General features: G+C 36.4%; 1 protein-coding gene across 1 annotated transcript; it reads right to left on the reverse strand.

Moving 5' to 3' along the window:
• Positions 1-19,601: 19,601 nt before the first annotated feature.
• LOC122600560 ((E)-beta-farnesene synthase-like) lies at positions 19,602-23,659 on the reverse strand. The gene is made up of 7 exons (XM_043773297.1): positions 23,484-23,659; positions 21,718-22,006; positions 21,240-21,624; positions 20,893-21,111; positions 20,673-20,811; positions 20,266-20,514; positions 19,602-20,167 (listed from the first exon to the last, which is right to left on the reverse strand). The coding sequence occupies exons 1-7, from the start codon at positions 23,619-23,621 to the stop codon at positions 19,874-19,876; spliced, it is 1,713 nt and encodes a 570-aa protein (XP_043629232.1). The 5' UTR covers positions 23,622-23,659; the 3' UTR covers positions 19,602-19,873.
• Between the last annotated feature and the right edge of the window lie 4,265 nt (positions 23,660-27,924).

Consider the following 27,924-nt stretch of genomic DNA (forward strand, 5'->3'; position numbering starts at 1 on the left):
AAAACCAGCCATATCTATCCCTATACCTAGTTGCACCATTTGAAGCATCCCTAGTTAGCAAAACTGAGCTAGATTTAGATACTTTAGTTAATGAACTAGATTGAGAGTTAGATGAAGAAACATTTGAATTGATTTCCAGAAGCTTCTGTTTGTTGTATTTGATTTTGGGAATGGTCTCAACTTGTTTGGTTTTGACATGCTTTTCCGAGGTAGGACACTTTGTTTTTGACTTATTGATTCTTGATTTTTTGACAGTCTTTGGTTCAGTCTTGACAAGTTTTGGAATAACTTGTTTCTTTGAATAATGTGAAGTTGGATCTTTGGAAAACAATTTTGGAAATTCCTCTTTTGATTCAACTTTGATTTTGATAGATTCAATCTTTTTCTCAGTTTCAGAATCAAAAGCATATTCTCCCTCCATGAATTTATCAAAATCATCTTTTGTGAAAGGTTTAACCGGAGAGATTTTTGAAAAATCAGGAATCTTGGTTTCCAACTTTACACTATGGGTAGTCTCAGGAATTAGATCAAGTTGTGTGAGTCCACCTACACAAGATGTACAACTAGAACAAGATATAACAAGATATAAAATAGGTTAACAATAAACACAAGTATATCAAGTAACCCGACTAGCAAGTGGTTCAAATCTAGATAAAGACTAGTTATGAACCACGATCCAGATATGGATATGAACAATAAAGAACAAGTGCTTGAAACTATATAAATACTAATTATATTCAAGTATTATGGCAATGAGTCAAGATGTATTTTTCAAAGTATTTTATTTATTTCTATAAACAAAATACAAGAGTTGTTGCGGAACAAAGATAATCACACTTGTGAAAAAATCTAAACAACCCTACAAATACAAATGATCTATGCGACAAGGAATTACTCGTAAGAATACTTAGAGTAATATCACACGTTGCAATTGCCAAAGTTCCAAGCATTTTTGCAAGTGTGAGAAGTCTTATATTTATAGGCAAACATGTGTTGATGACATGGCAATATGCCATACAAATATGGTTGGATGCATTTATGGATTTGTGGGACAAATCCATAACATGCTTGTTTAAGGTAAAGTATTGTAAGTTTCTTTGATGTGACTTGACATACTTTATTCCCAACCTTTTGCTAAAACTTTCCCAATCCCAGGTATAAGATAATTAACCGGGTAAAGGTAGTTAAAGCTGCAAAAAGACTTTCCTCGTAATCAGTGAAAAAGTGTTGTAAATACTTTTTCACTGAGCCTCTTCAGATTCAACTTCAAGTAAGATCTTCTCTGAGCTCTGCTTCTGAGATGATCTTCTTCTTCAGTCTTCAGTCTTTGACTTCAGTCTGAACGTCTTCATTGTAGGTTGATTCTGAATCTAAAGTGAAGCTTCAGTGAGCTTTATTCTGAATGACTTCAGAATCCTGAGCAAGCTTTCTTTACTGAACCTCAACTATTTTGAACAAATCATACTTAGTCGATTTTCGACCTAACAACTTGAACTGACACATCTTTGGTTTCACAAGAAATTAGAGTAGAAGTATCAACACCTATACTAGCACTAAGCTTAGGGTGAACAACTAACTCTTCAAGAGAATCACAAGTGAAAAACCTATAGTAGTACCATATCAAAACTAAACTATGTGCAAGTTCGTCATTAAATAAATCAGTTTGCACATAATCATCAGCTATAGAAGCAACAGTTTGACATGAACACTCAAGAGAATCAGTCAAGGTCTGGGTGAAAGAATCAGCAGATGAAACACAAGTAATCTGAGTGTAATGGTCTACTACAGCACTTAGACTAGTTTGAGTAGAAACATTCACACAAACTTTCTTGGTGTCTACATCAATTAATTCATTCTATGAACTTTGATTTTGAGACTTGAGATGATCAATGACTTGTTGTTGACAATTCACCTTTTGTTGTAAACCTTCTATTTGTTTTTCCAAAATTGTGGATGAAACATACATTTTAATAGGTTTAGGTGAAATACCAATTGACTCTTGGTTTTAAAAATTTGATGCTATTTCTTCTAATTTGAAAATTGAAGATTTTTTAATATTACATGAAGCATTTATAGCATCATAGTTGACCAAAAATTCATTTTGAGGTATTTTCTCAACATCATTAGTCTCAAATTCGTCATCCAGTGGACGAATAAATTGTTGTACCATACCAAGGCGAAAAAATTTTTCATCATACAGAGGTTCCAATTTTTCATCAAAAATTCTTTTGCCTTTTGTAATGGAGTAATATTCTCAAATCCCAACCCATGAAGAAGTTCCAATTTGTCAATTTTCGACTTGTTGAAATAGGCGGTAAAATCCAAAAGAGGGTTTTGTTCAACTTTATATAACTTCTCTTGATAGAAACGTATATTCTTTTTGAATTCCTCAATTTGGTTTTTAAGATTTTCAATTTCAACACCTTTCAAAAAACAAGTATGATTTAAATCAGAAATCTTTCTTTCTATGTCAACATTGTTTGGTTTGGATTCTTGAAGCTTTTTATTAAGAATATCAACATCTATTTGTCTAGCATTTGCTCGAAGCCACTCATTGGTCTTTTGAATTTCAAAATCTTGATTGGCTTTTTCAAGGTCATGAATGGTCTTTTCAAGATTGTGACATTTATGTAATAACTTAGAATCAGTAGAGGCATTCAACTCACATTCTTTAACCAACATTTGATCTTTGTATGTTTGAAAATCTTGTTTAATAGTATCATAATCAAAAAATAATTTTGAATATTCTTCAAAGAGTTTTGAAAATTCACTTTTAGAAAATGAAATAGTATTTTTCAACTTCTTATTTTTGTTGGTTAAAGACGTGATATGAATTGTTAAATTTGATAAAGCTAAATCAAACGACTCTTTATCTTTAACTATTGAAAAAGCAGAGTGTAGATTTACCTCATCATCCGGGTACTCATCATCAATGCTTTTAGCCTCAAAAGCTTTGTCCTTGGCCAACCTCGCCATGAAGCACACATTTGTAGAGAGATCTTCATCTTCATCATCCGAGAGCAACAGCCATTTGTCATTTTCATCAAGCAATGCATGATCGGCTTCCACTTACTTTGCCGACAACATCTTCTACTTGTAGTACTCATAGTTCCGCTTACGAGGTTGCTTGCAATCAATTGCAAAATGACCAGGATTTCCACAATTGTAGCACTTTTTATCAGAAGCTTTACCCTTTTCAACAACTTGTTTGTCATAACCTTCAACTTTCTTTTCAACATGCTTAGATCCACTTGATTCACCTTGACCATTATTCTTGGAATGATAGTGTCCTTCTTGGGAAATGCACTTGTGGAAGAAGTGCGGAGATTATTGTTTGTTGGCCTCGCTTTGTAGAACTTTTTCTTGAAGTGCATGGTAACTGCGGCAAGAGCTTGATATAATTCGTCAGAAACACCATTTCTTGGAGCCAACATATCATCTCCCTTGTCATCGGACGAAGAAACAACTACCATTTGCCTTTTAAGAGCTTCATAAACCTTCTTTTCAACAATTAATGCCAAAGGATCAGAAGATACAACTTCTGGCATTTTGTTCGATGAAGCTTTGTTTAGGACTTGATGTTCATTGAGTTTGAAGGATTCATGAAGATTATGGATGGAGAACTTGGCCAGATTTTGATGTTGCTTAATCTGAGTTCCATAATCTTCCCACTCAGGACTAAGAGCTTTCATGAATTTGATGTTTAACTCAATCTCTGATTTCTTGACATTGTTCTTCCTAAGTTCATTTATGACATTGCAGAATCTACAATAGACAGCCTCTAGAGATTTATTTGGCAATTTGCTGAAGTTGTCAAACTCAGTCAACACATTTGTCAATCTAGTTGTTGAAGTTAGGTCAGATCCTTCCATTTGTCTTGCCACCTCATCCCATATCTCCTTGGCTGTATCATAAGAATCAACAGAACCATAGATTTCATCTGGCAGTGCTTTGTATAAGCATGATCTAGCTCTGTTATCTGCAGTTGTTCGATCTTTTTGTTCAGCATTCAAAAGATCAAGAGTGAGTATTGCACCAGTGGTGGGATGATGATGAACTGCAAGTCCATTAAGGATGGAATCTTTAAGAAGGTGACCATTTAGTTGACATTCCACATAATCCATGAATCTTTTCTTCCATAGTCCATAAGAACCACGGTAGAGAACTGGAGGTCTAGTGTCAGAACCTAATGCCAAAGCTTCACGAGAAGCCATTTGAAAGAGATTTGATTTGGAACTTGAATTAGAATGAAAGTTGAAAATATCAGAAGTTGAAACGATCTTGGAGAAGATTGTCCTGGGATAAGATCGTTTTGGAAGATCGTCCTAGAAGAAGAAAGAAGTAAGACGAATTGAAACAGATCGTCTTTAGGTTTTTAAAAGAAGGAGACGATTCAAGAAAGATCGTCTTGAAGAACCTTGGATGAAATTTGATTAAGTATGGAATGAAAAGTGAAATTGAATGATGATTTTGTCTTTTGGAATTGGAAACTGAAACTGAATGAAAGTGATTGAAAGTTGAAATTTGAAACTGAAAGAAATGGAAATGAAACGATCTTGTGGAAGATCGTCTTGGAAATTTGAAGAAGAAAAATGAGACGGTCTTGTATAAGATCGTCTTGTAAGACTAAGAAATTTTCTAAGTATTTTAAGAAAATTTGGACAGAGTTTAGTTATGAATTGGTAAGAATGAATTTGAGCAACACCAATAAAGAATGATCAGTTACCCAGGAAGTGTGTGATTCCCAATCACAACAACTTCAAAGTATCAACCAAACCACACCAACTTATAACAGACACTGAGACGATCTTGGTCAAGATCGTCCTAGAGTCAGGTAACTGAGACGATCTTGGCATGATCGTCTTAGTTTTCTGCCAATAATTTTCAAAGTATTAACTTTGATTTTGACCAAAACCAATCCAAAAATGGATTAGTTAGCCACAACCAACACTTTCCAACACTCAACACTTGCTAGAACGATCTTGTGAGGATCGTCCTACAAGCCACAACATAGAAAGTATGAATGAATGAAAATTCAAACACTCAGACGATTTGCAGAGGATCGTCCTAGTGAGAATCGTTCTTGGATCGTCTTCTTCATCAAACCAGTATTAACAAACTCCATTGATGACTTTTAAAGCTTCAATATCTTTCAATTTACTTGGAGTTAGAACCTGAAACAACTTGCAAAACGTTTGTAATTACGTCCGCAACAAATCCTTGAAAAAAATTCAGCTAAAAACACAACAGAATCAAATCCCGAAATTTGAGCGCCAAAAACTCAAAATTCAATTTCGAGTTCTAGATCGAATTGGAACTTGAAACTTGACAGGATTATGTTTAAAACTATCAGGAATCTTGTAACAACCGTCTTAGAAATATAGTAAATAAAATCCACAAAATTTATCTAAGTTCTTGACGTACTTTAGACTTAAGATATATGCTCACCTGAAGGCCAATTCAACCCTAAATCTTGGATTATAAGACGAGTTTATGATTTATTATGACAAAATACTAGATTTCGAGTCATAAACGATCGTATTTAAGGAAGTTCTAGTCCAAAAATGTTCACAAATAGTCCCTACATTTATTAGGTTCATTTAATATTGGAACCCTATAAATAGAAGATCTTAGAGAGAGAAACTCATTCTCTCATCTTCTTCAACTCACCTCTCTCTCTCTAAAAAAACTCCTGCAGCCACCATTTTCACACACAAAATCCATCTCTTGATTTTGGGGTGTTAAACCAAAAATTTCTTGTACTTTTAGCTTCCTTGTGATAATCAAAACATATTTCTAGCATCAAATTTCAGGTAACAACAATAAATTTTGAGTTTTTGATCAAAATAAAAGTGTACTTTTTCAAGTTTATGTTCTTGATGATTTGGTCCATTTTTGATGTGAAAAACGTGTTAAAAGTTGATGGGTTTGAGTCTAAATGTGTTTAGTAACCTTTTTGTGAACAAATTTGAGTCATAACACGCTTTAATCTACAAAACCCATTTTTGAAAATAAGGGAAAACTTGTTCTTGATGTGCCACACCTTAATCATGGTATAGATGGTCTTGAAATCATTAAAAGTGTTAATGGTTAGTGTAATTATGTATATATGTACTATTTTGATGTTCTAACAAGTTCCAGAATCGATCTAGATCTTAGTATGTTGATTAAACTCTTGGTTTCAGCCGTGGGGGAACCTAAAATGATCTCCCTAGGACGATCTTGAGCCCAAGATCGTCCTGGGCAGCCCCCTTGATTCTTGGTTCTTGCTCGTTTGTTCTTGTGTGATGTTGTGATGTGTTTGTACGTTTAATGGGTAACCGATCCTTTGGATTGGTTTAGCTCAAACACTTGATCATGAAACCATCTTGTGACTTGTTCATGTCTTCAAATGAAACGATCTTGAGTTCATAAGTAACTAAAACGATCTTGAACAATGTAACTTGAAACAGTCTTAAGCTAGACAACTAAGACGATCTTGAGTATGGTCTTGTAAAACGATCTTGACCACTTGCACCTAAAACGATCTTGACCTAGGAAGAACCTAGGACGATCTTGAAGAGCATCCAGGACGATCCTGGCAAGCCAGTGGGACGATCTTGGCTAGCCAGAGGGACGATCTTGCCTTCCAAATCCTAGAACGACTTTGTTCATTCCTTAAACAACTTGAGCTTATTCTATATCACACCACACTTGATCCTTAATCACCTAATCAGTTCATAACAACATTATCACTTGCTTAAACACCTCAAAGGCTGATCATTGACACCAAGGCTAGTTCATAATTCGATCTAAGACAACGTACAAGGTGCAAACCCTAATTAAAGTACAAATAAGACATGTTCTATCTTGATCATCAAAGTATGAGTTCTATGACTAATTGAATTGAGATTCTAAAGACTAAAGTTCATTACTAAAGGCACATACAACTCATTATTACGATAAGTACTTATGTGTGAGTTCAAAGACGTTCATTTCGAGTCTAGTTTATGTAAAACACTTTTGAGTCAAAACGTTCAAAGATCTTTAAGGGACCAAATCATCAGTTCATCAAGGACATCTCAGTGAATAACTAATCGCAAAAACTAATACATGTATCCATCTATGCTCAATGGTTTGTGATTAGGTTGACATCAAGACATACTTGGATTCGGATAGATATATCTTACTTATATCTGTGCTCATACTCTGTGCTTGTAGAACTACGCTTGTAGCAGATCACTGTGAGTCTTCGTAGCCCCTTTTTCCTTACTTACATTTTGGGGTGAAAGGAATACTACTTATGCTTTTATACATGTCGTAATCGACTTTACTAATCCATGGCTATATGACTACTTGATACTATTAGCCGGTCCTGTTGAGGATTGTGTGTGCTCAATTGATACTATTAGCCGGTCCTGTTGAAGATTGTGTGTGCACGATTGATACTATTAGTCGGTCCTGTTGAGGATTGTGTGTGCTCGATTGATACTATTAGCCGGTCCTGTTGAGGATTGTGTGTGCTCGATTGATACTTTTAGCCGGTCCTGTTGAGGATTGTGTGTGCTCGCTTACCTATGTGCAAGTTGATCTTTAGCCATTACGTACTACTATACAATTGAATTCTATTGACGGCATAAAACGCTTTTATACAACTTGTTTATATACTCAAACCTACGAACTCACCAACCTTTGTGTTGACACGTTTAAGTATTCCTTTCAGGTAATCAAGCTAATCGTGGCTAGGATTGGTAGCATGGGACTCTTAGCAAACTGCAGGCTAGGTTTTGATGTTTGCATGCTCTGGTTATGCTTGTTGGCAAGATGCCTAACCGTTTCCCCTGCGTGGGAACTTATCGTACTTTTATTTGAATGCTTGGTTTGATTTGTGTGAGATGACTTCTATTTTGCTATCTGAATTATGAAGTTGACTGTTTATGCTTAAGTTATGCACTCATTTAGAATTCTATGTAACATCCATGTGCGCGTGTGCTTTATCTTACATCCCAAGTTTTCCGCCGCTGTCGGGGTGTTACAAATCTAATGGTGAACAAAAAACGATGATTTTATGTGATTTTTCGGTGAAAAAATGATGAAACAGTGACGGAATGAAAAACGCTTTTTGATATGGAATTGGATGAAAATTGAGATCAAAATCAGTTATGTTTGAGATCAAAATCAAAGTGATGTTTGCTCTGATACCACTTGTAATAACACGATTTCTTCTCTAGATTCGATCTCAATCAATGGCGGTTCAAGTGTGTGTGTTCTTGGTGTGTTTAGTGTGTGTGATTTCTAGAGAGAGAGAGAGAGAAACGATCTGGATTAAGTTGTATGTAAAAAATGGATCAAATGCTTATGATTTCTAAGGAGTTGAGGGTATTTATAGTCTAAATCTACAATTAAGCTAATTGACACTCCTAGTCCCTCAACCTTAGAAATCATTTCACCATGTCTTAACAACAACAAAGTCCACTAACTTAAATTACAATTTATCACTATTTTTGGATTTCTAACACATAGCTGCTTACTACATCAGGAGCACTATACTCAACCAGCATTGAAGGTTGCCCCCAAGCATTTGAAATGACCTTCTGAAAATGGGGAAATTCAATGCGCTGAGCTGCAATGTATTCAGCAATGCTTGCATTTGTGACAGAAGAAGTGTCACTGATTACAGGTTCAGTAGAGAGGTTCTCACTGATCCTTGTAGAGGAAGAATTTGTTTCAGTAGATGCATAGATGTTTGGTTGAACTACAACCGCTGGAGCATCTCTTGAGCTGACTGAAACACATTCATAGGCAACATGTCCTCTATTGCTACAAAGATAGCATTTTTTGTCAGAGGGGTTGCCTTGTTGATTCTGAATGAGAAAGTCCCTCAGCTGAGAAGAAAGATCATTCACTCGCTGAGTAAGCTCATTTATTTGAGAAGAAGAGGAAGAGGAAGCCTTGCTCTTTTGCTTAGACTTGGATTTATTCCTTTGTCTATGTTTAGGAGGAGGCAATTAAGGAACAAGACCAAGGATGGATTCACCATGATGATTTTAAGGATTTTGATGTCCTCTAATCATGGTCCATGCTTGCTTTCCAGCAGGATAGGAAGAAGAGGAACCCTGCTGAGACTGATTCACTTGGTTAGGAGTTATGGATCTGATTTGACGATTTGGAGTCACTGACCTCATTTTCCTATGAGGTAAGTACTCCATGTTTGACACTGAGGATTGAATGTGCTGAGAAGGCACTTTTCCTCTTTGTGGAGTTGTAGGTCTCATTTGTTGATGTGGCAAATGTCCACGCTGAGGAGTTATAGGCCTTACTTGCTGATATGGCAAGTGTCCTTGCTGAGGAATGGTAGACCTATTTTGTGAAAGCAGTCTTCCCTTTTTCGGAGTGTTATGCCTTAGATTTGATTTTAAAGGCATAGATTGAGATTGCATATGGGTTTGAGTGTCAGCAGGTACAGCCTATGTGGGAAGTACTTGCTAATGTCTTGCATCAGCGAACCTAACCCGTCTGTTCATTAGACGATCATGTTCAGACATGGGATTAGCATGGGTAGGTTCCAGCTGAGAGGAAGATTCACTAGAGTGTTGCTGAACGATCTGATTAACCCGCTGAGGATTACCATAGTCATAGGGAGCAGCAATAGTGCTTCTTTTAAAGGGCTCAGCACCTTTTACTGATAATCGCTGAGGAGAAATGGGTACATACCCATTACTTGAAATATCCCCTTAAAAGGTTCTGGGTGGAGAATGTTGAATTCTCCCTTCTTGTGGCAACATGCCAACAATGGGAAGATGGGAGAACATGTCAAAAGTACTGGTTGATGAACTGGTACTTTTAACATTAGAGGAAGAGGGCACGCTGGTGGAAGATGTAGCCTTAGAATCCATCTCAGCATAGTAGTCATTTTGTCCCTTGACAAAGTACCACTTTTTCATCTCTTCAGAAGAGATGGAAGATGAAGAGAGTGGAGGACTAGAGATTTCAGGCTTTACATCATCATTAAACGAGTCAGCAATAGAGGCAGCAACATCAAAATTGCCACCAATCACTGCTTGTACTTGAGCAGGGACTTGCTCACTCAAGCATTGATGATGAAATTTGGAAGCCTTTGACCAGGAGGTCACAATCTTCTTTAGATTAGAAACTTCAACCTTGAGAGTTTCATTCTCATGTTGGAGTTTCTGAGTCATCAACTCATGAGATTGAAGTTCAATATGAACATTTTTCAATTTCATAAGTTTTTCAGATTTTTCACTTAACTCTACTTCAGCAGAGTTAAGTTTAGATTGAAGTTCAGGACGTAGACTTTCTACGAACTGAAGATCACAAGACAAAGACTCAATAATTTTGGTCTTGTCATGATCAGAAGAGGAAGAAAGAAGAGAGTGTACCTTTTTAACAGTGACGTTTACCCACTGACTAGAGGAGACTTGATCCTTTGTCAGAGCATTACTGTCAGCCGGTGCCATGAGGCACATGGCATCAACATAATCGTCATCATCAGAATCATCTGAGTCAGCCCAATCATGTTCTTCAGCAACTAGTCCTTTTGCTGGAACTTTGGCATCCTCTATTTCAGCCACCTTAGCCTTCAGCTGATAGTATTTGTTCCTGTATTCATCAGCATATTTAGAAAGGTTAGGTTTAGGAGCTGCAGGAGTGGGAATAGAGACTCTACACTCCTTCTGGTAGTGGCCTTTTCTGCCACACCTCCAGCACTCTTCCTGTGATTTATCAATAGGAGGTTTGAGGGAAGCAACCGTTTTGCGATTGTTCCACCTTCTGGAGTATTTTCTACCAGCAACAAGGGCAAAGCCCATAAAGTCATTGAACAAATCTTGTTTCTCTTCATCATCCAGCTCATCAATGAGAGTCTGAATAGGTGCTGGAAGATTTGAAATACTGGCACCATCATAGAGATCGATGGGCTCAGTAGAAACAAGAGCTATAGGGTCAGAAATAGGATGGGAGGAGATGCTGACAGAGGAAGAAGAAGAAGAAGGGCCAGCATGTCTTTTGGCATTAGCAAAGGCTCGAATGTTTTGAGCCAATGCTCTCTCTTCAAATTGAAGAGTGCCAAAAAGTTCTTCAAGATCAAAATCTTGGATTTTCTTCGTTGTACGAAGAGTTTGTCTTAAGTTTTGCCACTTAAGAGGAATAGAGTCAATGAATTTATGACATACTTCAAAGTTATCATGAGTAATGCCAACATTTGTCATATCATTGAGCAACCCTTTAAAGTGAGTATAGGTGCTCTCAAGACTTTCATCAGGAAGAGAAAAGAAGTTTTCATAAGCTCTTTTCAAATCAATTTTCTTGATTTTGATGAGGTCAACAGATCCTTCATAGGTGCTGACCAGTCTATCCCATACTTCCTTTGAAGAGGGATACTTGATGACTAGCTTCATGATTTCAGTGGGAAGAGTAACGATAATCATGTTTTTCAACCTAGCATCAAGATTTACGAGCTTTCTTTCTTCATCTGTCCACTGAACCTCTGGTTTAACCAGGTCAGTGACTATCTCAGGAGCTTCAGGTGTAGCTCCTGGAGTCCTTTGGACATAGATCGGTACGTATGGACCCTCAGTTAATATGGTCATTAAATAGGGTTCCACACCAGAGATGTGAAGAAGTATCCTTTCCTTCCAGGACCCAAAATCCTTGGGCTCGAATTTAGGAGGTGTCGAAACGTAGCCAAAGTCACGTGTGTTCACTAGGCTGGGAACAGAAGACATGTTCTTGTTTTAGAAAGAAAGGGTTTCAAGAAAGATTAAAGAACGGAAATTTTAAATGTAAACACAAGGAGGCAAACAGATCTTGTTCCAATGATTTAGGAACTTGGCTCTGATACCACTTAATGGTCCACGAATGCACAACTTTTGTTATATTTAAATTAGACAAGAAAGTAAATAAGAAGATAAATAACAAGAACAATGACAAGTTCAATTGTAATAAATCAATGCAAGGATAATCTTATGTATTATTGATTAAACGATGAATACATGGTTGATCTTACACACTTGACTTACAAGAATACAAAAGAACAAAGGTAATTGCTAAGTCTAGACACACTAAAAACTTGAACAATTACAAGTGACACACACTTTCAAGGTGACTAACACACTTGATATAATGCGGCTGTGTTGCCTTTTATAGAGAGTAATTAGGGCAACTCAGCCTTCCTTGATCATGACATGATGGTGGTTTTCGACATCTCATTGGTTCATCGTACTTGAATCATGTGCCATTGTCTTCTTTACCAAAACGGGTATGAAAGAGAAAACCCTTGTTTTGGTCCCAACTGTACTTTTGCCAAACAAGGCAGATTACAGTTGGTTAACCACCATGTGACTTCTTGTCTTCATCTTGTTTGAATTTTTCCCACCATGACACACATACTGGATAATTCAACCTACTGAAGATGAGTCACTAGACTCGCTGAATATCTGCTAAAGACTTGCTGACGACACATGTCAGCGAGCAAGTCTCATCAGTGAATCCCAGACTTAACAATCTCCCCCTATTTGCTGAGGAGACTTGCTAATTGGATAAGTCTCAAGTCATGTATGAGGGAAGAAGAAAAATCTTTATTTCACATTAAAAATGTTACAGGCAATACAAATTAAATATTAAAGACATTTGAGGCCATTGCTACTTCAATTTCAAAAGCTTCTTCTTGCTTGGCTATCCTCAGCACCGAATCATCTCTTATATGAGGCTTAGTCAGCTCGTCATCTATCATGCTGATGACCGATCTGGCACTCGACACCTTGACAAACCTTTTCCTGAGGCCAATCAGAAATCCATTGGATGCTTTTTCCATTTCAGCAATGCGGAAGAAGAGTTCATCATTTTGAAAGTTGTTGAAGAAGATGCCAGTAGGTTGTTCAAGAACTCTCCCCTCTTCAAAGAAAGCTCTGGGAGGAAGCTTCAGGTTTAAACCAGCATCAGTGGGAATAGGAGGAAGATCAGCAAGCAAGAGTCTTTCAGCATGCTTTTTTTTAGGTACACGCTTGCCTGCTAACAAAGTAACAGCTGCTGGGGTCCCAAAGACAGCTCTCAGCAATGGGAGGTCTGCCTTAAACTTTGTTTCAAACTTCAAAGCTTTATCAAAATATTCTTTCAGCATCTTCCGAAGGTGTACATAACTGGCAGCCTTTTTGTTCTTAATCAGCATGTAAATTTCAAACCATTCTGATGCTCCAAGGTTGGTGATCTTCACGTCTTCAATTCTTGTTGGCGTAGTGTCACCTTGCCTTACGAACCTCTGATTTGATTTAGTCCCCAAGGCTGCTTTATGGACCTCAGCAGCAGTTATTCTTTCCTTCCTCTTTCTATCATTCATGATTTTTATCCACTTGGCCTTCTCACTCTCAAACTTTTCTCTTTTTTCTTTCAATCGCTGTTCTACATCAGCTTGTTTTTGTCTATAGAAAGCTTGAGGCCCACCAGTGGTCAGCAGCATCTTCTGTTCAGCATCCATCTGATCCTTCTCGAAAAGGGCCAACTGGGAAATGAACTGCAGATTTTTCCTATCATTCTCCTGGTTTAACTTTATTCTGTCAAGCTCCTCCAGTGCCTCTTCTTGAGTTTTTCCTTCGGCAGTAAGAGAGAGAACATCGATTACCTCAAATTGATTGCCTGTCGGGGAAGTGATGGATACGTTTTGAGCAGTGAGTGAGGAAGATGGTCTGCTGAGAATGCCAGCGTCTATTAGCTGCTTCCTTCCAGCTTCATTTATCTGATTAATTTGAGCATTTGCAACATAGCGAGGATGAAAGATAGGGAGCATTTCTCTGGATCTATCCGTCTCCATTTCTTGAATGCGAGCGTCTTCTCATCCTACTTTTAATGTCCGAGGACTTAATTCCTCTTCTTCTTCATTAAGCACATTTTGAGCCTGAGGAGCATCACTAATAGCCAATGGTTGCTCCCCCTCAACATTTGCACTTGTCTCCCCCTCAGCTTCAGCAGAGGGAAGACCAGCAGCTTCCATTATTGAAGCCTCCCCCTCAGTACCAACAGGGGGACTTGTTTCTTCTGCAGCCACTAGTGCTCTTTCTTCATTTGTTGTTTCAGTGGCTGTAGCATTATTATCATCTTCATCAAGGACCTTGTCAGCAGTTTCTTCAAACATATTACCCACTACCTTTTTTCCAGCTTCAGAGACAAGATCCAAGATGACAGCATCAGCTTTCTCCCCCTTGGAGGTTGTATTATTGATAACAACCTCCACAGTTGCCGTGGGGGCATCTTTCTTGTTGAGAAGTTGGGTTAGCATGGATTTAATTTCCCCAACTTCTGCTTCCAGTTTCTGTTGGCACTTATGATCTTCCTTAGTGAATGAGACTTGAGGAGGAGGAAGACTGGCCAATTGTGTTTCCAAGGCACTGATCGCCTTAGAATTATTTTCAACCTAGGTGATAAGGGGAGACACCAGGTCAACAAGCTTCTGTACTTCAGCAGTGGCAGCGTTGCTACTAGAGGATGCCCTCTTTGCAAGCAATTTGGTGGCATTACCAGTTCTACACAGCGATCGAGTCATTCCGCGGATGGCCTGCTGATCTCTTCTAATAGCAGAGGAAAATATGCGCAACTTAGTTTGATCAGCATCCAGTGAGATGGATTTTTCTTTGATCTTATCGATGCTGGCAGAATTATCTTTCTGCATGAGGTACCAGTTTTTTAATGTATTCACCAAGGCATCGTCTTCAACATCTTTCATTTTAATTGCAATAGAAGCAGCCTTGGTGAGATCATTCAAGTTTTCTTCTATTCTGGCAAGCCTGTCAGCAGAGTTGGTATTGAAGAAGAGTCCCAACTCTTTGGCAGTTAGTGGAACATCAGCAGGCTTGCCAGAGGTACATCCAAAAGCACTAGAGAAGGAAGAAGGCATTCCAAAAGAGGGCATGCCTAGTGCTTGTACATCAACTTGTTCAGAAGTAGCTGCTTGTTCTGCTATATCAACAATTTCAGTGTGACTGTCAGCAGCAACATCTTCAAGATTTTCAACGACTGCTGCATTATCATCAGCAGCAGTTTCCTTATCAGCATCCTCCTCCAAATCACTAACTTGTACATCAGCCTGGGTGGAGAAATCCAGTTGGAAAACCTCAACCATAAAATCATCCAACTCTAAATCACTCTCTTCGTCATCAAACTCAACATCATCACCAACATCAAAACCACCACTTTCCACAAAGTGTCCTTGTGCGAACTCATCAGCACATTCAGCAGTCACATCATCAGCACCCACAACATTATCGACCAATTCATCTCCTGCACCTTCAGTAAGCACATTTTCATGCTCGTGTAAGACCTTATCAGCACCAGACTCCACCACTACATTCTCAACATCCTTAATACCAACCCTTGCTTCAACCGAAAAATTTAAAGGGTCAAGGGAACCGGGTGCCTCAGAGTCAGTGTGTTGTGGCACTAACTCATCATTGGCCGTAGAATTGGCTATCTCTAGCATCACCTGTGATCTAGCTGCTGACAGCGACTCAGAGGGTTGAGAAGAAGGAATTATTGGAGTGGTAGACTCAACTCTACTGGGCTGGGATGACCCAAGTTCTACACCAACCTCGCCTACAGAAGTTTGAGGTGGCTGCTGTTTGTTTCCCGTATTCTCGTCAGCAGTCTTTTATGAGACTGCTGATGGGCTGGCTAGGTTTCTATTGTCCTTGGGCCGTGAGGACGTCTTAACCTTAGTGGTGTTGAAAGATTTTTAGAGAGAAGTTTGAATGATAAGAGATATTTGAAATTGATAGGAAAGAAAATGAACGTAAAAGATGGAATATGGAAGAGATTGTGAATATATATGGCATGGATATGGGCCCCATAATTGCAAAAAGTGAGTCGTCACATGTACTCTCTTTCATACGTGGCATAAAAATATTATTTTAAATTATAGGACACTGTATATATATGTACATATGAGAGAGGCATGGTGTGACTATATGAACCACGATTTCAACTGTACTCGACTTCATACGGCGCGTACAGTGTACAAGTTGCCCATTTGGGAGAAAATCGAGGTAACCGTTTGAGATATATATAATAAAATATTTACAAAATACGTAGTGGAATACACTCAGATAAATTGAGGTATCCACTGAAGAGTTTATTTTATTAAAAGGATTGGTTACCAAGTTTTAATCAGCACCACAAAGAAAGAAACAGTGGATGTTGATGAGCATTAAACAATTTTTGACAAATTGTCAGCCATCAACGGATTTTAGAAGTCTTTACCAGCAGTCGTTTGCTGCTAGACTAGATAGTGACTTTTAGCACCCTATTGCTTTTATTATGCTTTTTCCCAAAGCATCAGGGATCAACGGATTTTAGAAGTCTTTACCAGCAGCCGTTTGCTGTTAGACTAGATATGGACTTTCAGCACCCTATTACTTTTATTATGCTTTTTCCCAAAGCATCAGGGATCAACGGATTTTAGATGTCTTTACCAGCAGCCGATTGCTGCTGGACTAGATGAAGACTTTAGGGCTCTTCATTGCCTTGCTTTGTAGCAAGTAAGACACACTTGAACTTGCTGAGGATCTTGGTATAAGTCAAGAAATTTTAACTTAAAAAAGATATGTAAGTTAAGTAGCAGACTCACCATTTAGCATTCCCAACCTGCTAACGAGATCCTTGAATTTCTTTTCATCTAAAGGTTTAGTGAAGATGTCAGCTAGTTGGTCATCAGTGGGGATGAAGTAAATTTCAACATCCCCTTCATGACATGATCATGAATGAATTGATACCTAATGTCAATATGCTTAGTTTTGGAATGCTGAACAGGATTATGTGTGATAGCAATAGCACTAGTGTTATCACACATGATGGAGATTTTAGAAAAATCTAGGTAATAGTCAGCAAGTTGATTTTTCATCCAAAGGACTTGGGCATAACAACTTGGTGCTGACACATACTCTGCTTCAGCAGTGGAGATGGAGACTGTATGTTGTTTCTAACTAGACCAACTAGTCAGCCTTCCCCCCAACAGTTGACATCCTCCACTGGTACCTTTCCTATCTAAAATGCAACCAGCATAGTCAGAATCCGAGTATGCAACTAAGTCAAAGTTAGAATCCTTGGGATACCGAAGACCTAGAGAGGAAGTCCCTTTGAGATATCTGAAGATACGCTTGACAGCGAGAAGGTGAGACTCCCTGGGAGATGCTTGATACCTTGCACAAAGACAAGTAGCAAACATAATGTCTGGACGACTCGCTGTGAGATACATCAGCGAGCCTATCATCCCACGATAGAAGGTGGGGTGGGGTTCACATGCTTACCATCAAGGTCAACATGGAGATTGTTTGGAGAAGACATAGAAGTAGGCTTAGTAGTGATATTAGACATATCAAATTTAGCCAGCATGTCTCGTATGTATTTTTCTTGGTTTATAAAAATGCCATCAAGAAGTTGACGAATTTGTAGACCAAGGAAGAAGTTTAGCTCACCCATCATACTCATTTCAATGTGAGAGGACATAAGTGAGCTAAACTTATTACAAAGTTTCTTGCTGGAGGATCCAAATATGATGTCATCAACATATATTTGTACATATAGAACATGAGCACCCTTTCTATAAATAAAGAGGGTGCTGTCTATAGATCCTCGCTGAAACTCATGAGAAAGAAGAAATTCAGAAAGAGTGTCATACCAAGCTCTGGGAGCTTGTTTAAGACCATATAATGTTTTATAAAGACGATAGACGTGGTTTGGCTTGGTTAGATCTTCAAAACCAGGTGGTTGCTCCACATAAACTTCTTCTTCGAGTTTTCCATTTAGGAAAGCACTCTTGATATCCATTTGATATACAGTGAACTTTCGATAAGCAGCATGTGCCAAAAATAAGCGTGTTGCTTCAAGTCTGGCCATTGGAGCAAAGGTTTCGTCATAGTCGACACCTTCTTCTTGGAGGTAACCTTGAGCGACTACTTATATGCAACAATACGTATTACGAGAATAGTTTATTTTAGTGAGTGACATCGATCTACATAAGCAGTCGTAAAGTTGTACGAGTTTATAATTAGTGATAACTAAAATTTATGATATATATATATATATATATATATGTGCATGCTATTTTAGGACCACTTATTTTAAAACCAATTTTAGGACATGTATTTTTTGTAACTCACACACCACCATGATCATCTCCGACCACCACCATGATTTTCTGGTTATCGCGTTGCCGGAAAATCATGTGTAAGTTAACTTACACATGATTTTTCGGTTGGCCCGTTGCCGAAAAGTCTTATTGTTTTACAAAAAAGTCTTATATATCATAGTAGATGATGGTGGTGGTGTGTAAGTTACAAAAAACACATATCCTAATTGGTTCAAAAATAAGAAGTGGTCCTAAAATAACTCACGTATATATATATAGGCTAGAGATACAAAGAGAAGATTTTTTTGTTTTTTCATTTTATTACTTATTTTATTTTTTCTTTAATTGACTCGATCCATAAGAAATGTTTTTAAAAATATAAAGAAAAAAAAAATTATAACCTGAGTTAGTAAGTAATACATGTAAGGGTACGGTATTGACTTCTCTCTTAAGGATATTAATAAGGGGTACCTGCTGGGAGTGATAGGTCACATAGGGTGATAGGTCATAATGGTTGATCGGTGATGGGGTGATCTACCTAATAGGTTTTGCCCTTAGCCATTATGGCTCTGTCATAGACTTAAAGGCTTCGCCTATAGCTTACGGGCTACGCCCTATGAAAAAAAAATATTTTTAAAATTTTTAGATGGAATTAGTTAATTAAAGAGAAAATGAAAAAAAGAAAAAATGTTCAAAAAAAAACAAGAAAAAATAAATCAAAAATGAATCTTCTCTCCCTAAGGTACATTCTCATTTGAACTCTATCATATATATATATACTCCCTATATAAAGAAACTACCACCTCCCAAATTAAACACTCTACCTTTAAAATTCCTATTTTAACCTTTTAATTTACACTACCACCAAACCCTTTATTACTAAATATATATCTATACTATATTAATAAACAAACTAACCTTAATTTTCAACACATTCCTAACTCACACACTAAATCTATCCAATATATTCTTAAAATACTTTACACTCATATTTTTTCAAATTATCTATCTCATATTTTTGTATTTACATTGAAGAAATAACCATTTTTCTAGTTTAATAATACAAATTAAGAAATGAACATTTAACCATTTAACAAGTTATTTACATATAAACACTTTTCCCATTTATAATAGGTTCATGTGATTACATGAGTTTACAAGATGAGTCTACAAGGTAAAAATTTTAAGATTAAATAAAATCTAGTCAGTGTATGTTCTAGGTATCAAAAAGTACATAATGATGTTACCAGCCATATACTATTTTTTTCATTTTATAAATACATCTGGTGTACCAAAAAGGTACATGAAGTAATTAACAGTCAGATAATAGATGGTTAAAGGGGTAATTTATACACACATGGTAAGTATGTTTAACAAAATTATTCAAAAATACATAGTTTATTAAGAATATACTCTCTAACATAATGAATGTAAAACAGGAAGAGACAGTGAGCCAGGGAGATTCTGATAAGGCAACAAAATATGGCTGGAAAAATGAACTTTATATTAACTTCAATATTGGTGTACGTACAGAAATCAGATTACAAGTGCTTAACAAAAAGGAAAATCTTAACATAGAACTAGAAATACTCGGTCTAGCAGTAACCCAATAAACCTATTTATTTAGGATATATATACTCCATAATTAAACATAATAAAATAACAACCCAAGAGGCTGATTGATTTAATTCAAACGTAACATGTTCCAGCAAGACCAAGTATATATCGTAACTTATGTTGTTCGTTCTTCAAACCAAAAGCCAGCTACAAACTCATGGCATTAACCAGAAGAGAGTTAATGTATTTGATCATTTCTTTTCCAGCATAGGTGTAATTATCGCCACGTTTATATAGGACATCACAAACGCGTGCAAGGTTAATTGGAGGCGTAAGTAGAGGCCTCGGCACGTCAGTTGGCCTTAGAGTCTCTTTGTTTATAACTTTCCAACTATCTTCCACTTGTTTTGACAATGCTTCACAAGCTTGCTCTTCTGACACCCCATACTGCTTCATGTAGCATTCGATACTTGAAGCTACATGGTTTCGTTCTTGCTCTTTCTGAAATTCAGATACATTTATTTTAGATTGTTGCTAAGTAATCAAGATTGTTAAAAATTAATAATGAATCTTGGAAAAAAAAATATATATATATATACCTTGTGTGTAGCAATATCATCCATGAGCCTTAAAATCAAACAAGACGCTTTAACGATAGGAGGATAGGTGGATACCCATTTGAAAGCATCCTCGGTTATCAAATCATCCCCGTGAACATAACATTTGGCGACGATCATGGCATATTGACAAGTTACCAACGTAACCGACAAATGCTCCTCTAGGGTTGCGATATATCCCTCGTTTACCCATTTTGATTCGATTAGAAGATTCCGTGCGCAGTCTTTCACCTATTTCAAATATGAATGAGATCATTTAGTATATATTTATATATTTTGAGAGGTAATTAAGTAGTAAGTATATATGAGAATTTGTAGAACAAATGAGAAATATATATCTATATATTGAGTTTGAGTAGTATATATATATATATATATATATCAAGTACCATCTCTTTCGCATAGTAGCTGCGATATGCATTTCCCTTCTTTTCTTGCATTTCTTCGGCTTCTTTGTGGACATCAATAAGTTCTTGATATATCATTTTCATGTATTCGGGGAGCATATCCAAGCAACTTGTCGACCATCTATGTGAATTTTGGGGAGTGTCAACACTAATTGATGGTAAAATTATATGTTTGAATGATATACATTACTTAATTAATTACCTTTCAATAGCTTCTGTAAATATCTTGAGTTCCTCATAAGTACCATAATTGTCGTACGTGTCATCCAAAATGATTCCAAGGTTGCAGGCTTTCATTAGAAAAATCCTTGTGTCAGAATGTTGAGGCTCATAATATATCGCCAATACCCAGAAGTAACCTTCGACTATTCTGTCCCGAACATAAGGTAGTTTTGATGACACATCCAAATCCTTCCACCATCTAATCAAATACATAAAAATGTTAGCTCCTAAGAATTGAATTGCCTAGACATACTATTTTTTTAATAATACTAACAATCTTCATCATTTTTTTATAATATTAACAATCTTCATCACTATTATACATACTTGGTAATTAGGCTAAGCTCCTTTCGGTGCAATTCTTGGAGCAAATTGAAATCTAACTTGGCAAACGTTAATAAGTCCTCGTTATGGGAATCTTCTTGTTCGTAGATGGGTATGTAGCGCAATGCTTCTAGCCTTGGCAACATCTTTCGAATAGGTTGTTCAAGTGCTTGATGTACTTTAGTTTCAAGTAAAGTGTCAATATTCAAAGTGTGATTGTTGACTATGTTTCCAAGGTGGTATTTTGTGAAATCGAGTGCTTCTTCTAAAACTTTTTCACCTTCTATCCTCATGAACGTTGCTTCGTACAAAGAAAGCATGCCTCCAACATCATCTTTCATGGACTCCATAAAAGTTCCTTTTTCACTCTTATATTTGTTGAATATTTCTACAAAATGAGGGAGGCATATCTTCATGAATTAGAATATTATATATATATAAAACCATATATGGTTTAGTTTAATTATATTATATATATTACCACTTGAAATGTTAAAGCCTTGTTGTCTTAGGAGCCTGAACCAAAGTGAAGTACTTTGAAGGTCGTTATTGTTGATCCATCGATCCCCATATGCGACATAGATATGTTTCAAACATTCCTCGATTTCGTCATCAAAATGGTATGCTACACCAAGGCGTTGGACCGCGTCGATATGCTCCAATAACTTCACATGTTGTATTGGCTCGGTCAAGCTTGTTATCACTAGCGTTTTCCTCACTTCCTCTTTTAGTTCCTTAGCCCGCCGCTCCATGTAAGCTTGATCCTTTGTCTGCATGCACAAATGAAACATTTACTAAAAGAACACGTACTTACAAAAAAGTTAGTTCACGAACCCAAATATTGAAGAAACTCTTAACAACTTTTTAAATAAATCTCTACCATTGATAATTCTTTAATTACCTGGTGTGCAATTTTTGTTTTACACTTATATGCCGTTCATCCTTTTACAGTTATGTGTAAGCATGAATTCTATGGATATATATATATATATTTATAAATAAGGATAACTATGGAAACTAGAAATTAATTTTGGTCGAATTGAATTCACGTAATTCACAATGTCATTTGGTTTACTTGGTTTGATGGGTATTTTAACGGTTTTTAATTAATGCCAAAATTACCCTGTGATTTTCACTAGTTCCAATTGTCCCTAAAACCAATCCAGGTTACCTACAAACAAATTTTTTAGATAATACAGTTACAAATTAAAGAGTAAGGAGAAGATGAACCAGGAATTATTTTGTCTTCACGCCAATACCTTCTAAGTCAAGGTGCTGACCAAAAAATGATTAATTAATTGGATGGTTCCGTATATATCCTATATTCTTAGACTAGTCTTCTTAATAGTTGACTATATTCATTATTTTATTCCACGTACTGTTGATTTTCTTTTGACAGAGTAAAAAGATATTGAAATAGTTAATAACTATTTTTCTTTTCAAAAAAAAATAATAATAATAATAATAAAAAATTAATAATTATTTTTAGGTTGCGACATTAAATTTCTGAAATTATAATATATTTAGATTGTTTTTAGAAATACATACAAACAATTGTTTGTACGGCTAAGCAATGGATATGCATAATGCATGATACTATTAATTAAGAGGAAATATGCTTCTTCATGGGGTTTAATTAGTAAGTTGATGATTGTGTTAAGTTAAATGCATGTCCCATTATTCTATTAATTAGATGTAATCCATTGAAACCAAATTAAAGATGCATGTATGCATGCAAATGTAGTTAAGTTATTGATCTTGGTTTAGGCAGAATGGTGATCGATTTGTATTTCAACGAAATTTTCGTATTAAAACATATGAAATTGGAGCAGATCGAAAAGCTTCTATGTATAGAAACACTCTTCAATCTTTTATTAGACGTCGGGTCGTCTAATTTAGACCCTGGTTGCGCCTATATCTAGAATCTATCATCTATCAGTACTAATGAACTTGCAAAATGACTTAAGTTGCACAAATGAACAAATATTAAAGATCATTTTTGTATTCATGCTCTATTGAAAACAGTAAAAATAATTGTAGACGTACCACGTAAACGTATCTTTCTCTATATATATTATATATATAATAATATTAAATATAACTTTATATGTACACGAATTCGTTCACATATACCATTCACATATGAACATCAGATTATAATTTAAAAGTTTCCATGGTTATTTCAATTGAAATTATTGTCATATGAACTTTTTCATATATATATATATATATATATGAATGACAAACCTCATTATATGTGAGAAACATATCTCCCCATATGCTACGTTGGGAGTTCATTGTGTTGCGGACAACATCGTTTTTGGTACCTTGGTCATTATCGGGAGACGAAGAAGCTAAAATAGGCATGTTTAAGCTAGTGGCCATTATAAGTTTCTCTTTAAACACTTGAGAAAATGAAAAGTGAGTAGCAAAGTTTATACATGAAATGAAAGATCTTAATTGTGTACTAATATATAGGCAATAGAACATCGTTGTCACGTGGAATTAGTTGCATTACTAGTACAAAATTTGAATATGCTTGTTAAAGAGTACGTGATTTTAAGTTTATACTGATTTGTGAAGCTTTTAAGATGGTCATCAACATATTTGGTAGTATCTTACGACTCATGAGTCGACTCTTACAAGTTCAGTCAATTTATACAAAAGTCGACTCTTACAAGTTCAGTCAATTTACATAAAAAATAGGGCGACTCTTAGGTGATTTTTAATTGTCCCGATTTTTAAGAGGCGTAGTATAAACTTAGACCGAGTCAATGCGAGTCGTATAAATTTTTAGTTTGATTATATATTATATACTCGTATTATATTTATGGTTACATCATTTACGTGTTATATATATATACATGTATTTTTGATTATTTTAGTGCGAATTTATAAACATATGATAAGTTTATGACTAAAAGTATGAAATATTTTAAATAAAGTATTAAATTAATTAACTTATATTTTGTTTTTGAAGATTTCACACACATATATAGTTATACTATATTATGTTATAGATAACAATGTCCAAAGACTTTTATGATTGAGTAGCGTTCTAAATTACAATTTAGAAAATAATGTTTTTGGGTCGAGTCACAAGTCAACAAATATGGTTATCATGATGTGAATTTTGTATTGTATATATAAGTTTATCTTTTTTATTTTTATGTTTTATAAAATTAATGATCTTTAATGTTTTTTAATTATTTGATAATAATAAAAAATCTTGGGTTAAATAATACTAAAGGATAATATGTAAGTTTATTAATAGTTAACTGCGCATGTTAAAAAAAAAATAAATAAATAAATAAACTAAATATTTGACTTCCCTGCAACAACTCATGAATAATAGACCTCTTAACATTCTCCCACATATTCATATTTGGCGGGTACACGTGTTAATTTGTTAACAACAAGGGAATTTACATGTTCTTAACTAATCCTAATAATTCCACCCACTTGCGGGTAAGTGAAATTTGAAACCGTATTTTGATAGTCATTAATCCTAATAATTTTTTTAAAATTATGAATAAATTTTGTTCTTATTAAATCATCAAGTAGACATATTTAAAAGACAATACATAATTCAAACACTTAAATACATTACAATACCAAAAGACAATATATAATTCAACCTATTAAAACACATTTAATTAAACTACTAAAAAACACTTCATAAAAAGAACAATTTAAAAGAAACCATGATAAGCTCCCTGAAGTAGTGCTCGTATCTGAAGCCCCTCTCATGCTTCTCCCGATATAATTGATGTGTTGTTCCATAATGATGCTCATCAGAGCCAGTCATCTCCTGTGCATTCAAGTGCGAGAATATTGTCTCAAACTGCTTACATTCCTTCCGAATTTCGGTCCAGTGACCTACTAATTGAGCCTTGCTTCGTAGTCCTTCAGTGGTGTCCTGTTGAACATTTCAGTAACGACGTTCCAAAAGGATTCGCCGGGATTATTCATTCTACACCTACCCGTAACAGGGTCCGATCTCTTCAACATCCAACACCTCGACAAACAAATATCTTCTGATTGAGTCCACCCACTTCTAGACATTGTTAATGGAATGGTTTTTGGGAAATGGTTTATAGAATGGTTTGAGGATGATGAAAATGAGTTGAAAGAAATAAGATGTGATTTGAAATGGTAGTGTGTGACAGTCCACGAATTGCACAACTTGTATTGTAATTAAACTAGACAAGAAAGTAAATAAGAAAGTAATCAACAAGAACAATAACAAGTTCAAACGTAACAAATCTATGAAAGCATAATCATATGTATCATTGATTAAATGATGAATACATGGTCAATATTACAAACTTGACTTACAAGAATACAAATGAACAAAGTAATTGCTAAGTCTAGACACACTACAAACTTGAACACTTACAAAGTAACACACACTTTTTCTAGGTGACTAACACACGTTTTATGTTGCGGTTGTGTTGCCTTTTATAGAGGAGAATTAGGGCAACACAACTTTTCAATGATAGTGACTCGATGGTGGTTGTCGACGTTCCATTGGCCCTAAGTACTTGCATGCATAAGCCTTTGTCTTCTTTACCAAATAAGGTATGAAAGAGAAAACCCTTGCTTTGGTCCTAACTGTACCTTTGCCATACAAGGAAAATTACAGTTGGAAGAACCACCATGTGACTTTTGTCTTCATCTGGTTTGAATTCTTCCCGCCATGACAAACATTTGGGCAGCATACAACCCGCTGAAGAGAGTCACTGGACTCGCTGACGACACACGTCAGCGAGCAAGTCTTATCAGCGAATCCAAGACTCAACAATCTCCCCCTATTCGCTGAAGAGACTTGCTGAGTAGATAAGTCTTGAGAAGAAGATAAGAGGTGGGATAAAAATGCCTTATATTTCATATTAAAGTGTTACATGCTGATACAATAAACAAACTACAATACAAAAGACATCTAAAGATTGGCAGCTTCAATCTCCCACGCGTCTTCCTGCTTGGAAATTCTAAGGAGTGGATCATTTATTCTTTGTGGCTTCTGCAGCTCTTCATCAATCTTGCTTATGAATCCTCTGGCGTTCGGCAATTTGACAAACCTTTTTCTGATGCCAATAAGGAACCCAGTGGAAGCCTTTTCTATCTCTGCTAGCCTGAAGAATAATTGATCATTCTGACTTTTTTGAAAGAATATACAAGCAGGGGACTCCAATACTCTCCCTTCTTCAAATACACTTCTGGGAGGTAATCTGAGATTCAAAGTGGTGTCACCAGCAAGAGGAGGAAGGGCTACTGGCAAGGTTTGATGCATTTCTTTTCTTTTCCTCTGAATCTTCTTGCTAGCAGACATTAAGATAGCTGTTAGAGCTCCAAACACTAGCCTCGGCATAGGCAGATCACATTTAAATTTTGTTTCAAAGCCTCTTGCCTTCTCAAAGTGCTCCCTCAGCATGTTCTTCAACTGATCATAGATAGGAGCCTTTTTGTCTTTAATCAACATATACACTTAAGCCCATTCAGAGGCACTCAGAGTGGTTGCCTTGACACCTTCATATCTGACTGGCTTGTCAGCACCTTTTCTTAAGATTTTGAAATTTGTCTTTAAGCCCATATTAGCACGAAAGGCTTAAGAAGCCACTATTTTTTGTGTCCTTCTCCTGTCATTCATATATTTGAGCCACTTAGCCTTTTCTTCATCAAACTTGGCTCTCTTCTCACTCAGCTGCTTCTCTACTTCATCATGTTTGTGCTTGTAGAGAGCCTCAACACCACCAATCTGCAGAATCATCCTCTGCTCAGCATCCAGTTGATCTTTTTCAAGGAGTGGCAGCTGTCTGATGAATTCCAAATTCTTCCTTTCATTTTCTTGGTTTTCTTTGACTTTATCCAGCTCCTTAATGGCTTTTTCTTGAGTTTTTCCCTCAACAGTCAAGCCAGAATGTCAATCATTTGATGTTGATGACCTGCTGAGGATTGGATGGTCAGGAGATTCAGCAGAGAGATAGAGAGGTCAAAGCAGTGAGAGGTTTCTTGAAGAATCCAGATCCAATGAGTTGTCTTATCTGACTATAGTTAGTGGAGTGACTTCAGTGTTTGCCAGATATCGATTCTTAAAAAATGGTAACATTTCACGAGATCTGTCTATAGCCATTTCCTGAGCGAAACCAACTTCCCATACTGCCTTGATGGTTTCGGGTTCCATCTACTCAACATCTTCAAAAATTTCAAGCTGTGGAGATTTGGCAACAATAATTTGCTGCTCCCCTTCAGCATGTACTTCTTTAATCTCCCCCTCAGCACAAGCAGGGGGGAGCTTCAGTATCCACATCGATTTTAGTCTCCCCCTCAGCACCAGCAGGGGGAGCACTCACATTTACCTTGCTGACAGCCACTATTGCCAGTTCATTATTATTTGTTTTAGTGGCTGCAGTAGTGTTATCTTCATCTTTTTCTTCAAGTACCTTGTCAGCAGAAACTTCATAAACTTTATGACTGCCTTGTTAACTGCCTCAGTGACAAGGTTTAAGATGACATCATCCACTTTCTCCCCCTTGGAGGTTGTATCATTGATAACAACCTCCACTATTGCTGTTGGAGCTGCCTGCTGCTGAAGAAGTTGGGACAGCATCTGCTTGATCTCCCAACTTCTTTTTCCAAGTTCTCTTGGCGCTTACGATCTTCCTCAGTGATTGAGACATGAGGAGGA

Source organism: Erigeron canadensis, chromosome 5, assembly GCF_010389155.1.
Source record: "Erigeron canadensis isolate Cc75 chromosome 5, C_canadensis_v1, whole genome shotgun sequence".
Lineage (NCBI taxonomy): Eukaryota > Viridiplantae > Streptophyta > Magnoliopsida > Asterales > Asteraceae > Erigeron > Erigeron canadensis.

Excerpts from the sequence above, each read along its gene's own strand:
- LOC122600560 (XM_043773297.1), bottom strand. The coding sequence starts at position 23,621 with ATGGCCACTAGCTTAAACATGCCTATTTTAGCTTCTTCGTCTCCCGAT. Across the intron at positions 21,625-21,717 it reads AGGCTTTAACATTTCAAGTG|AAATATTCAACAAATATAAG; the intron begins GTAATATATATA and ends CTCATTTTGTAG. Across the intron at positions 21,112-21,239 it reads GAGCTTAGCCTAATTACCAA|ATGGTGGAAGGATTTGGATG; the intron begins GTATGTATAATA and ends GTATTTGATTAG.